Raw genomic sequence first — 13599 nt, 5'->3', positions numbered from 1 at the left:
GCATTTTATGAAGCTCCTAAAGCATGTGTACAAGTCAATGGGAGTAACTCAGATTTGTTTACGCTACACAGAGGGACCAGGCAAGGATGCCCCTTGTCACCGCTCTTGTTTGCTCTGGTCATGGAGCCATTTGCTTCAAAAGTGCGGTCGGAACCGGGCATTTCAGGGGTTCGAATAGTAGATACCTTGCATAAGATGGCCCTTTTTTGCGGATGACATCTTGCTCTATGTTTCTCGCCCGTTGACTACTTTCCCTATTCTTATGCGTCTTATAGAAGAGTATGCTGATGTGTTGGGGTGTAAAGTCAATATGACAAAGTCCGAGGCCCTGAATGTTACTCTCCCGGCGGAAGAAGTGGCTTCCCTGAAAGCAACATCTTCTTTTAGATGGCTCCTAAGCGAATTAAATATTTAGGGGTAAATACAACATTGGACCTCTCTGAGTTATTTGCGGCTAACTATAAGGGGTTGGGTAGTACAATAAAGGCTGACCTGGAAAGATGGGGGGCTCAAGAGTTTTCCTGGTTTGGTAGGATAGCCATAGTTAAAATGAACGTGTTGCCGCGGCTGCTATATTTGTTTCAAGCGCTGCCTGGGCTGATGCCCAGACGTTTTCTTGCCTCATTACAAGACTCTATAGTGCGATTCGTCTGGGCAGGCAGGCATCCGCGTTTAGCACATAAGCTTCTTTATCAAGATAAGAAAAAGGGAGGGCTGGGTGTCCCAAATCTCAATTGGTACTATCGAGCTGCTCAGGGGAAAGCCGCTATCGAATGGTATCACGAATATCTTGACAGACAATGGATATCTTTGGAGCAGCACTCACTGGGGTCAAGGCCGCTGGGGGCGCTCATGTGGTTGCCTGGGGCCTTTCGGGCTCTGGGACAGGAAGTGTGCCCGTCCATATGTGTCACTTTCCATTATTGGGACAGTTTATTTCCTGGGGGACACTGTGTATTGACACAGATGGCACCCATAGCATTTAACCCGCTGTTTCTGCCAGGGAGTGTCACAGGGCCCTTTACTAGGTGGTATAGTGAGGGTTTGAAAACTTGGGGTCAAATAATTGAAAATGATTCTCTGCTATCGTTTACGACCTTGCAGCATAGATACTCTGTTAGGGAGGGGGATGGCTTTGCATATCATCAACTCCATCATTTCCTTAACACAAAGGCAGTTAGTCAGGTTTTACAAAGGAAATGGTTGAATTTGGAGGAGATATGTAGTAAATTTGTAGTTTCACGGGGCCTGATTGGATACCTATATCGAAATATTACAGCACAGGCTCCTAGCTATACTCTGCATAGGATGAAATGGGAAAAGGAGCTTGGGGGGGACCGAGTGGGAAAGAATAGAGCGAGCGGCGGTAGGTGTGTCTACCCATGTACCACTCAAAGAAAATGCAGTGAAGGTATTGTTTAGGTGGTACCTCACACCAGACCGCATCCAACGAATATTTCCTAGTACTACTACGGGTTTGTGTTGGAGAGGATGTGGTCAAAAGGGAACTATGGGGCATGTGTGGTGGAGCTGTGTAAAAATTCGAGCATTTTGGAAGTCAGTTCAAAAAAGGCTGCAGAAGTGGGCGGGTCGTGCAGTCCCTTGGTCTCCTGGGTTTTTTTTGTTTTCTGTTAAACTGCCTGGATTAAAATCGCATCAACAAGTACTGGTGCGGCAGGCTGTGGGGGCCGCGAGGGTGGTTATAGCAGCCCATTGGAAGCAGGCAGGGGTTCCTTCAATAAATAAATGGCTTACTAAGCTGAGATATATATGTGAGATGGAGAGGTTGATGGCTGAACGGAAACATCAGATGAGTAGATGGCAATCCATTTGGGAAAACCTTTCTAAAGAGTATGCATCTAGTGTCAAGACTACGCACTGTAAGAACAAATAGTACGGTCATGAGGGGGGCTATCTTATTGGTTTGGGAGGACGGGTACCTGGACGAGAAGGGGGGGTCGGGGTTTAAGAGTTCTATTATTGAAAAGAAAATGTTACTAAAAGTTGAAGTTTGCTGTGATTTATATCAGGACATATGGATGTAGTACTGGGGTGAGTGAGGTACTTTTCTTACACTTGTAATAATTAATGCAGTAGTATCTCTGACCCAATGCTTCTGCCGCAGTATTATACTGTTTCCTTGTTTAATAAAAACTTCTTGCAAATTAAAAAAAAAAAAAAAGAATCTTCCACCAGTCCGCTTAAATCTTCACTTTTCAAGAAGCATGCTTGTTGGACTTTTTTTCCACGATCCACCACCAGTTGCCAAGCTGAATCCGCCCTAGGTTCTACTGCAGCAACTGGTTGCTTTGCCTGAGCTGGAACTCCACTACATCCCAAAGCACACAATGCTGACCATGCTTCATCTGGAGTTTTAACTTTGCGTGATTTCCCATCCACCGTCAGCCACACCGCAAATGGGAAGAGCCACCTGTAGCGGATCCCCTTTGATCTCATAAATCCTGTAACTTCACGAAAAGATCTGTGTTTTTGCAAAGTAGACCCTGCCAAGTCCTGATACACTCCAATCTTATAGTCTTTCCACTGGATCTCTTTTTGCTGCCATGCTTTAATCAAGATCTTCTCTTTCGGGGGAAAATCCGCAAAACATACAACAATGTCCCTTGGGTTAGAATCTCGTTGCGGTTCCGCAACTCGACGTGCTCTTTGTATGAGAAGGTCCAAAGATTGATTACTATCCTCTGAAGACAATATATGTCCACACAGCTCCCGTATCACTGCTTCACAATTACTAAATATATCCAGGTCCGGAATTCCTTTAAATCTCAAATTATTGCACCGCAACCTGTTTTCCAGGTCTTCTATCTGTTCCTTAAGTTGCTGTACTTTGGTAGTTTCCATATCCACCTTCTTATGAAGGTTTCCCATGTCCGTCTTGACCATCAGCAGCCCCTCCCCCTCCTCCACCTCACCGACGTGAGCCCCGAGGTCCCGAATATCCTTCAGGGCATTCTGCACATCTTTTCAGACCCCTGCCAAATCCACCTTCAAGTCCTGGAACCACCCCACCACATCCGATTTGGTAATCTCACTGGTCTCTGTCACACCATCCTCGGAGCACTCTTCCTCCGCCTCCGAGGGAATCGGCGCCATCTTGCTCTCTCGAGGCTCAGGCCCCACCATGCTTGCCTTCGTTTTCTCGCTCTGCACCATCGTGTATCTAAACCTCTCCAAGCTCTTTTTCAGCAGCATAGCACTAGGAGCCTTCCCCTACTATCTGGGACTTCGGGAAGCCTGGCAAAACAGCGGGATATATTCAATTGAACAACAGCCCCGACGGAGCTCCGCGATTATGCTGCCATCCCAGTCAGTGACGTCACTTCCTCTCCACTTTTTCATTCTTAAGGTTATATCAAAAGATTCAGAAAAATATTTACCTTGCTTAATCTTTTATTATGATTTGTTAGTTTCACAGAAAAAAAAAAAGCATGAACCAAGCAAAATACCGCATGAAATTTGAACATGAATGCGCTGTATGGCATAATTAAACCAAAGAAAACGTGGACCTCTGAGTGAGCCTGCGACTAAAATGAAGGTGAATTTTCTGTATAGCTTAAAATATAGTAATATACATAGAGGTGTACTTTCAAAGCACTTAGACTTACAAAGTTCCATACGTTACTATGGGGCTCATTTTAAAGAGAAAAACGTCCAAAAAAGTGGCATAAATCCGCATTTGGACATTTTTTTCACACGTCCAAATTGGTATTTTCTAAACCAATTCTTAGATGTTTTTCTATGAAGTCCACCAGAAGTGTGTTCAAATCACAAGGAGGCGTGTCAGGGGCGTATTAAGGGCAGGATCTGGTCTTTCCTAACACTTGGACGTTTTTCAGCCATAATGGAACAAAATAAAACTGTCCAGGACTAAAACTAAGATGTTTTGTGCTAGATCAGTTTTTATAATGAATAAGGCACAAAAAGGTGCACTAAATAACCAGATGACCACTGGAAGGGATCTGTGATGACCTCTCCTTATTACCCCCCAGTGGTCACTGACCCCCCCCACCCCCAAATATGTGATTAAAAACATTACTTACCAGCCTCTCTTTCAGCCTCAGATGTGATACTCAGGTCCATTAGAGCAGCATGCAGGTCCCTAGAATAGTCTAGTGGTGGTGGGTACAGTGCACTGCAGACAAGTAGACTCAGGCCCATACCTCCACTCTACCTGTTACACTTGTGGTGGAAACTGTGAGCCCTCCAAAACTCACCAGAAACTCACTGTACCCACATATAGGTGCCCCCATCACCCCATAAGAGCTATCTTAATGGTGTACAGATAGGGGTAGTGGATTTTTTTTTTTTTTTTTTTGGGGGGGGGGAGGGGGTTCAGCAGACAAGATAAGGGAACAACAGTGAGATGTGTACCTGGAAGCATTTATAATAAGTCCATTACAGTGCACCTAGGGTGCCCCATTGCTCTGCTGGGATGTCTTTGTGTGGCTAGTCTATTAAAAATGCTGGCTTCTTCTAAATCCCAATGGCTTGATTTTGTGCACTTTTCACTTGGACTTTTTTTTTGGTCTTACTGACATCATTATCAAAAATGCCCATCCACGTAACTTTGTAAGTCTAAGTGCTTTGAAAATGAGCCCCATAGTAACACGGCAAATGATGGCAGATAAAGACTAGTAAGGTCCATCCATTACTGTTTGGTTATGCAAATTAATCAATAAAACGATATTAAATATAAGATGGTCAGAGTTGTACTTGCCACTCCATACTGATAACTATCCATCTATGCCCATGTTTGGGGTTGTATCTGCCACTTTGTGCAGGCTACAATCGTCTGTGTCTTGTTTAAAACTGTGTAGGTCATTTTTTGTTTTGATTCCATCCTTTCCCTATATAGGAATCCTCTATGTTTATCCCAAACATTTTTAAATTGTCACTGTTTTTGTCCCCACCACCTCCACGACAGGGCATTCTAGGTATCCACCACTCTTCCATGACTCTTCTGGCAGAAGTAATTGTTATGAAAATGTCAGAATTCATGAGATGCTTAAATGATTCAGATTCCGTGCATTCATGCATCTGCTTTATCAGCTGGGCCAGAACTACAGATTAAATAGATATTTTATTTTTATGAACTATGATAAAATTACAATTGTGTCTTGGTTCAGATCCAACTATCTCCAGTAACAGAGAGAGGAAAAAAGGTGAAATACACAACTTACCATATTTAGCAATTCAGGACCTTTGACTGAGATGAAATTCAGACCAGATTCGTTGGCCACAGCCTGTTGGAAAACAAGCAAAAATCTGGTCAGTTTTATAATCTTGTCAAAAAAAGGTGCCAGCCAGATGACATTTGGCCAGTGCGGCCAATTTATATTAAGTGAGACAACTGAGGGGTAGGATAAACAGCATAATAGCCAGCAACCTAACTATCTACAGTACCTCCACAGCAGTAATCTGTTAACTCCTCTTCCTCCTCATCAACTCATCTTTAAGTCACCATAACCCCCATTGACTCTTCCTCCCTTCACACCATCTGAGGAAGCAGAGTTATTCAATGCAGCCCTGGACTCTTCTGCGGTTCCTACTGTCTACTACTAGCAATGATTTACTGAGCACAACTTTGACTTGTGAGTCAGGGCATACCCATGATTCTCATAGCAGTGCTGATTGTAGTGCTGGTTTCTATTCCAAACAGAGGAGTGTGGTAGCCGTGTTAGTCCACTCTTAAGGTTATCAATAGAAATCAAACAAAATAAAACATGGAAAAGAAAATAAGATGATACCTTTTTTATTGGACATAACTTAATACATTTCTTGATTAGCTTTCGAAGGTTGCCCTTCTTCCTCAGATCGGAAATAATTTATTTCCGATCTGAGGAAGAAGGGCAACCTTCGAAAGCTAATCAAGAAATGTATTAAGTTATGTCCAATAAAAAAGGTATCATCTTATTTTCTTTTCCATGTTTTATTTTGTTTGATTTCTATTGATATTCCAAACAGGAAAGGGGTCTGGGAGTGGGGGGATGGGGTGTGTACAACAGGAAGACCTGCTGAGCAAGCCTTCCTATTTGAATTTTGGGGATGCCATAGCCAATTGGGTTTTCTGGATATCCACAATAAATATACATGAGGTAGGTCTGCATAGCAAGGACGCAGGGAATGCAAATCTATCTTATGTGTATTAATTGAGAATATTCTGAAAATGCAACTGGCTGGGTATGCCCTGAGGACTGGGTTGGATTGAGAAGAACTGCTCTAAAATATGACATTATAATTCCTACATTAGGTGCCTTAGGGGTCCTTTTACAAAGCGGTGGTAAGCCCAACCCTGGCTTACTGCTCATTAAAAGGGACGTAACGCTGGGTTACTGAGCAGCCCAGCGGTAGTTTCTCATCCCCAGTGCACATCATAACTGGCACTACAAAATTTTTATTTTTGTAGTGCTGGTGTGTACCCAGCGGTAACCACTGCCTAGTTATTGCCGGGTTAGCAAGGGAGCACTTAACGCCACCTCAATGGCTGGCAGAAAGTGCCCCCCCCCCCCCCCCCCAAAAAAAAAGGCTGCATGGCCATCTTCTGAGAAAAAGAAAGACCTGCCTTTTACCAACTGCAGTAAAAAGGGGCCTCGGCACTCGTCAAAAATACGCGCCGATTCCAGCACAAGCCCCCTTTTGAAGCAGTTTTGTAAAAGGGGCCCAAAGTTCCTACTTAAAAACTCACCTAAAATTTATGATTCTAAAACTTAGGCTCCTATTTATATGCTTAGATTTAGAGTGTAACTTAGGTGGGTAAATGGATGCTTAGGTCTGTGTGTTTAAAGCACCCTATTATTTTAGAAAAAGCTCGGCACATGCAGACAATTTTCTAAAATATGTAAAGTGCTATTAAAGAAGCATGTAGGTTTGGTGAGACACCCATCAGAAGCTGCCATTCAACAAAAGAAAATGTTCCATTTAAAAAAAAAAAAAAAAAGTGTGGCATCACTCAGGGCTTTGCACATGTAAATGGTGTGACTCATACACGTAAGCAGTGATTTTGTTCTTGAGAGCCAAGATTTTGCAATGGAAAAAGGACAGATCAGAGCAGGCATGCAAGTGTATAGCCAATCCCAAATCCTTGTACGTAATTATTACAGCTTTAAACTTAATATACCATTCAATTGGTAACCTATGGAGTGCATACAATACTGGTAAGATATAAATCAATGGCTTGCTGCTCAACATAAGGTGGACTGCAGCATTCTTCACCAGCTGAACTATTTTATTCATTGGATTTTGAAGAAGAACAAAATAAAATAAAAACATGATACATTCTAATAGCTAAACATTGATCTCCAATAAACAAGAAACCCCCACCCCATCAAAAACAACTCAAGACTGTCAAGTGTCTCGAAAGAAACCACCCTCAATGAGACTCCAATGGATGTCCAACACACAAACTACAAAATCCAAAATGTAGAAAACAGAAGCTGTCATGTTGCCATGAGAGTCTGCGCATCTCCACACCCATTCCAGAGAGTCTGGATGCAACATCAAAAGTATCTGTTATTGAGATGGACATGGGGGAAGCTATTGCTTGCCCGGGATTGGCAGCATGGAATGTTGCTAGTAATTGGGCTTCTGCCAGTTACTTGTGACCACTGTTGGAAGCAGTATCTACCTTTTTAGGTGTGAACTGCACTGTTAGGGGAGACTCCCAGTTCTTTAACAGTGTGTCCTTAGGATAGGGTGCAATGATACTGTGACCCCTTCCTTAGAAGGAAATGTATAGCCCAGAACAGACATCTCTGCTCCGGGCTCCTCCTTCGTCTCCAACTTAAATGGGATGGCCACCACCATCTCCCTCATAAATCTGGTGAAATAGAGTGCCTCTGGTAGAGATTTCTCTCTCTCTTGAGGAGAGGGATGAAATGGAATACTATATGACTCCTGCTCTGAGAAGTAATGTGGATCCTCATCTGACTCAAATGAGCGGTAACAATCAGACTCTTCACTATACTCGAACAGGTGAATGAGGCCACGCTTTGAGGAGCTGGGGCAGAGGCACTCTGAGTAGATGTCAGTGCCGAACCGGTGGCTGGGACCAGACCGCTTAGTGCCTTGCACACCGGCACCTCTTCCAAGGAGGGGGAGCGCTCCTCGGGTATCAGAGGTACTGATGCCCCGGTGTTCCCAGCCCTTTGAATTCAGGAAGACCATTGCTTATGCTTCTTGGGCTTCCCTCAATGCACAGAGTCTTGATCCCCCTTTGCCAGTGAGGATGCCAATGAATCTGTACAGGTCCTCGATGTCTGTGTTGGGTCCGATGCTGACCGGTCCCGGGGCCTGCTAACAGTGCCTGGTATCAAGGCAGGTGGAGACCCACTTGATGCCACTGCATCCCCAGTGAACTCCGAAGTCAAAGCAGCCATGGAGGTCGATGCCACCAGTGCTAAAGTCAATGGTCCGGCCTTTGAAGAGCCAAAAATATGCTCCATTTGAGCTAGTTGCACCCACTGAGTTCTCACCTGAATTTGCAAACAGAGATCACAAAAAGAGGGGTTATGATCTGGCCCAAGGCACCCGATGCACCAACTGTGCGGTTCCATAGCAGAAATCAGACATCTACACTTGACGCACATCTTGAAGCCACCGTGGGTCTTCTGTGATATCGAAAAAAGAATCTCGGCCAAATTAAACTCCTCAATCTTGAACATTGAAAAAAAGGGAAAGTGTTCAAATGGAGGTTGGGGTTGCGGTCTAAACTGGACAGCCACACCCAAAAACGAAACTTAAAAAGAGTCAAAAAATGTCAAAAAAAATTGAAGGGACATGAAAAAAAAAAAAGAGAGAAAATATGAAGGAAAAGTAACAAATACCCGTCAGTTTGATAACAAAGCAAAGAAGGAAAGACAACTCCAAAGGGGAGGCGGGCGAGTTGGTGAGAACAATCAGCCTGCTGTCCTCAGAGAATACCTGCTACAGGTATGTATCTTCATTTTCTCCGAGGACCAGCAGGCTACTTGTTCTCACTGATGGGGTATCCCTAGCCCCCAGGCTCACTCAAAACAACAGACAGGTCAATAGGGCCTCGCAACGGCGAGGACATAACAAGGATTGACCTACGAAGAAAACATCTAACTGAGAGTGCAGCCTGGAACAGAATAAAAATGGGCCTAGGGGGGTGGAGTTGGATTCTAAACCCCAAACAGATTCTGCAGCACCGACTGCCCAAACTGACTGTTGCGTCGGGTATCCTGCTGAAGGCAGTAGTGAGATGTGAATGTGTGGACTGAAGACCACGTCGCAGCCTTGCAAATCTCTTCTATAGTGGCTGACTTCAAGTGGGCCACTGACGCTGCCATGGCTCGAACACTATGAGCCGTGACATGACCCTCAAGAGTCAGCCCAGCTTGGGCGTAAGTGAAGGAAATGCAATCTGCTAACCAATTTGAAATGGTGCGTTTCCCGACAGCAACTCCCCTTCTGTTGGGGTCGAAAGAAAAACATTTGGGTGGACTGTCTGAAGGGGCTTGTCCACTCCACATAGAAGGCCAATGCTCTCTTGCAGTCCAATGTATGCAACTGATGTTCAGCAGGGCGGGTATGAAGACGGGGAAAGAATGTTGGAAAGACAACTGACTGGTTCAGATGGAACTCCAAACACCACCTTTGGCAAGAACTTAGGGTGAGTGCGGAGGACTACTCTGTTATGATGAAATTTAGTATAAGGAGCATGGGCTACCACGGCTTGAAGCTCACTGACTCTACGAGCTGAAGTAACAGCCACCAAGAAAATGAGCTTCCAGGTCAAATACTTCAGATGGCAGGAATTCAGTGGCTCAAAAGGAGGCTTCATCAGCTGGGTGAGAACGACGTTGAGATCCCATGACACTGGCGGAGGTATGACAGGGGGCTTTGACAAAAGCAAACCTCTCATGAAGCGAACAACTAAAGGCTGTCCAGAGATAGGCTTATCGTCTACACATTGATGATAAGCACTAATTGCACTAAGGTGAACCCTTACAGAGTTGGTCTTTAGACCAGACTCTGACAAGTGTAGAAGGTATTCAAGCAGGGTCTGTGTAGGACAAGAGCGAGGATCTAGGGCCTTGCTGTCACACCAGACAGCAAACCTCCTCCATTTGAAAGAATAACTCCTCTTAGTGGAATCTTTCCAGGAAGCAAGCAAAGCTCGGGAGACTCCCTCAGAAAGACCCAAGGAGGCGAAATCTATGCCCTCAACATCCAGGCCGTGAAAGCCAAGGACTGAAGGTTGGGATGCAGAAGCGTCCCCTCGTTCTGAGTAATAAGGGTTGGAAAACACTCCAATCTCCACGGTTCTTCGGAGGACAACTCCAGAAGAAGAGGGAACCAGATCTGACGCGGCCAGAAAGGAGCTATCAGAATCATAGTTCCACAGTCTTGCTTGAGTTTCAGCAAAGTCTTCCCCACCAGAGGTATGGGAGGATATGCATAGAGGAGGCCTCTCCCCCAATGAAGGAGAAAAGCATCCGACGCTAGCCTGCCGTGGGCCTGAAGTCTGGAACAGAACTGAGGGACCTTGTGATTGGTCTGAGTGGCAAAAAGATTCACCGAGGGGGTGCCCCACGCTCAGAAGATCTTGTGTACTGCACTCGAATTGAGCGACCACTCGTGAGGTTGCATTATCCTGTTCAACCTGTCGGCCAGACTGTTGTTTACGCCTGCCAGATACGTGGCTTGGAGAAGCATACTGTGAGCATGAGCCCATAGCCACATCTGGACGGCTTCCCGACACAGGGGGCGAGATCCGGTGCCCCCCTGCTTGTTGACGTAATACATGGCAACCTGATTGTCTGTCTGAATTTGAATAATTTGATTGGACAGCCGATCTCTGAAAGCCTTTTAGAGCGTTCGAGATCGCTCGCAACTCCAGGAGATTGATCTGAAGACCTGATTTCTGGAGGGACCAAGCTCCTTGAGTGTGAAGCCCATCTACATGGGCTCCCCACCCCAGGAGAGATGCATCACTACTACTACTACTTAACATTTCTAGAGCGCTACTAGGGTTACGCAGCGCTGTACAATTTAACAAAGAAGGACGTTTCCCTGCTCAGGTGAGCTTACAATCTAAAGGACAAAATGTCAAGTTGGTGTAGTCTAGATTTCTGAGTATAGGTGTGGTGGTTAGGTGCCAAAGGCGACATTGAAGAGGTGGGCTTTGAGCAGTGATTTGAAGATGGGCAGGGAGGGGGCCTGGCGTATGTGCTCAGGGAGTTTGTTCCACGCTTGAGGTGAGGCGAGGCAGAAAGGGCGGAGCCTGGAGTTGGCGGTGGTGGAGAAAGGTACTGAAAGGAGGGATTTGTCTAGAGAGCGGAGGTTACGGGTAGGAACGTAAGGGGAGATGAGGGTAGAGAGGTAAGGAGGGGCTGCGGATCGAGTGCATTTGTAGGTTAGTAGGAGAAGCTTGAACTGTATGCGGTACCTGATTGGAAGCCAGTGAAGTGACTTGAGGAGAGGGGTGATATGAGTATATCGGTTCAGGCGGAAGATAAGACGTGCAGCCGAGTTCTGAATGGACTGAAGGGGGGATAGATGGCTAAGTGGGAGGCCAGTGAGGAGTAGGTTGCAGTAGTCAAGGCGAGAGGTAATGAGAGAGTGGATGAGAGTACGGGTGGTGTGCTCAGAGAGGAAAGGGCGAATTTTGCTAATGTTATAGAGGAAGAAGCGACAGGTCTTGGCTATCTGCTGGATATATGCAGAGAAGGAGAGGGAGGAGTCGAAGATGACACCGGGGTTGCGGGCAGATGAGACGGGGACAATGAGGGTGTTATCAACTGAAATAGAGAATGGAGGGAGAGGAGAGGTGGGTTTGGGTGGGAAGACAAGAAGTTCGGTCTTGGCCATGTTCAGTTTCAGGTGGCGATTGGACATCCAGGCAGCAATGTTGGATAAGCAGGCCGATACTTTGGCCTGGGTTTCCACAGTGATGTCTGGTGTGGAGAGATAAAGATGTGTGTCGTCAGCATAGAGATGGTAGTGGAAGCCATGAGATGAAATCAGGGAGCCCAGGGAAGAGGTGTAGATTGAGAAAAGGAGGGGTCCAAGGACAGATCCCTGGGGGACTCCGACAGAGAGTGGGATAGGGGAGGAGGACGAACCCTGACAGTGTACTCTGAAGGTACGATGGGAGAGATAAGAGGAGAACCAGGAGAGGACAGAGCCCTGGAATCCAAAGGAGGACAGTGTGTCAAGAAGTAAGTTATGATTGAGAGTGTCAAAGGCGGCGGATAGGTCGAGGAGTATGAGGATGGAGTAGTGACCTTTGGATTTGGCAAGGAGTAGGTCATTGCAGACTTTAGATAGTGCCGTTTCTGTCGAGTGCAGGGGGTGAAAGCCGGATTGAAGCGGATCGAGAATGGCATGAGAGGAGAGAAAATCGAGGCAACGGCTGTGGACGGCGCGTTCAAGTATCTTGGAGAGGAAAGGTAGGAGGGAAATGGGGCGGTAGTTGGAGGGACAGGTAGGGTCAAGTGAAGGTTTTTTTGAGGAGGGGTGTGACTACGGCATGCTTGAAGGTGTCCGGGACAGTTGCAGTGGAAAGAGAGAGGTTAAGGATATGACAGATAGGGGGGGTGATAGTAGGAGAGATGGTGTTAAGTAAGTTGGTGGGGATGGGGTCTGAGGAACAGGTGGTGCATTTCGAGGAGGAGAGGAGATGGGCGGTTTCCTCTTCGGTGATATCAGGAAAAGAGGAGGCGGCGGCCTGGGTTGGTTGGTTGAGGGAGTGGGTAATGGGATGAAGAGGAGGGGAGGGTTTGGTGGTGAATTCAAGGTTGATCTTCTGGACCTTGTCGCGGAAGTAGTCAGCCAGTTATTGAGGAGAGAGTGAGGGGGTGGGGGGGTGGGAGCGGAGGGCACTTTGAGGAGGGAATTGAGGGTGGCGAAGAGACGACGAGGGTTAGAGCTGAGGGAATTGGTCAATTGGGTATAATAGTCCTGTTTGGCGAGGAATAGGGAGGACTGGAAGGAGGATAACATGAATTTGTAGTGAATGAAATCAGTATGGGTGCGAGATTTCCTCCATAGGCGTTCAGTCGATCGGGTGCAGGAGCGAAGGTATCGGGTGCCAGGGGTCAGCCAGGGCTGGGGATTAGTACGCCTTGTGGGGCGGGCGGGAGACAGATGGTGCAAGGGTGTCAAGAGCAGAGGAGAGAGTGGCACTGTAAGTGGAGACAGCCTTGTCGACAGAATCTGAGGACATGATGGAAGGGAGGCGATCAGAGATAATAGAGGATAAAGTGGGGGGGTCGACAGCCAGGAGATTCCTGGAAGTGGTGGTTACAGTTGGGCGGGACTGAGGGGGAGGGTGATGAAGTGTGAATGTGATCAGGTGATGGTCAGAGATAGGAAGAACTGATGTACAGAAATTGGAGGGTGAGCAGGTAGAAGAGAGGACGAGATCAAGACAGTGACCAGATTTGTGAGTAGGGGTGGTGGAGCTCACCTGGAGGTTGAAGGAGGAGGTTAGAGTGAGGAATTGAGAAGGGTATGAGTTGGATGGGTTATCAGTGGTCAGCACTTTTTGTGGCTGAGGAATTTGGAAGGGACGTCCCAAAGTCAAATTGGATCGAATTGCCCACCATTGAAGGG

The 13599-nt window shown here is 46.3% G+C and overlaps 1 protein-coding gene across 1 annotated transcript in view; it reads right to left on the bottom strand.

Annotated features, from left to right (window-relative positions):
* Positions 1–13599, bottom strand: part of NVL (nuclear VCP like) — a 258431-nt gene that overhangs the window by 113492 nt on the left and 131340 nt on the right. The window contains 1 exon segment of the mRNA XM_030194664.1: positions 5202–5264. Within this exon segment, the coding sequence (XP_030050524.1) occupies positions 5202–5264 (63 nt within the window).

The sequence above is a fragment of the Microcaecilia unicolor genome, chromosome 3 (assembly GCF_901765095.1).
Source record: "Microcaecilia unicolor chromosome 3, aMicUni1.1, whole genome shotgun sequence".
In the NCBI taxonomy this organism is placed as follows: domain Eukaryota; kingdom Metazoa; phylum Chordata; class Amphibia; order Gymnophiona; family Siphonopidae; genus Microcaecilia; species Microcaecilia unicolor.
This window is presented reverse-complemented; position numbering and strand designations above follow the sequence as displayed.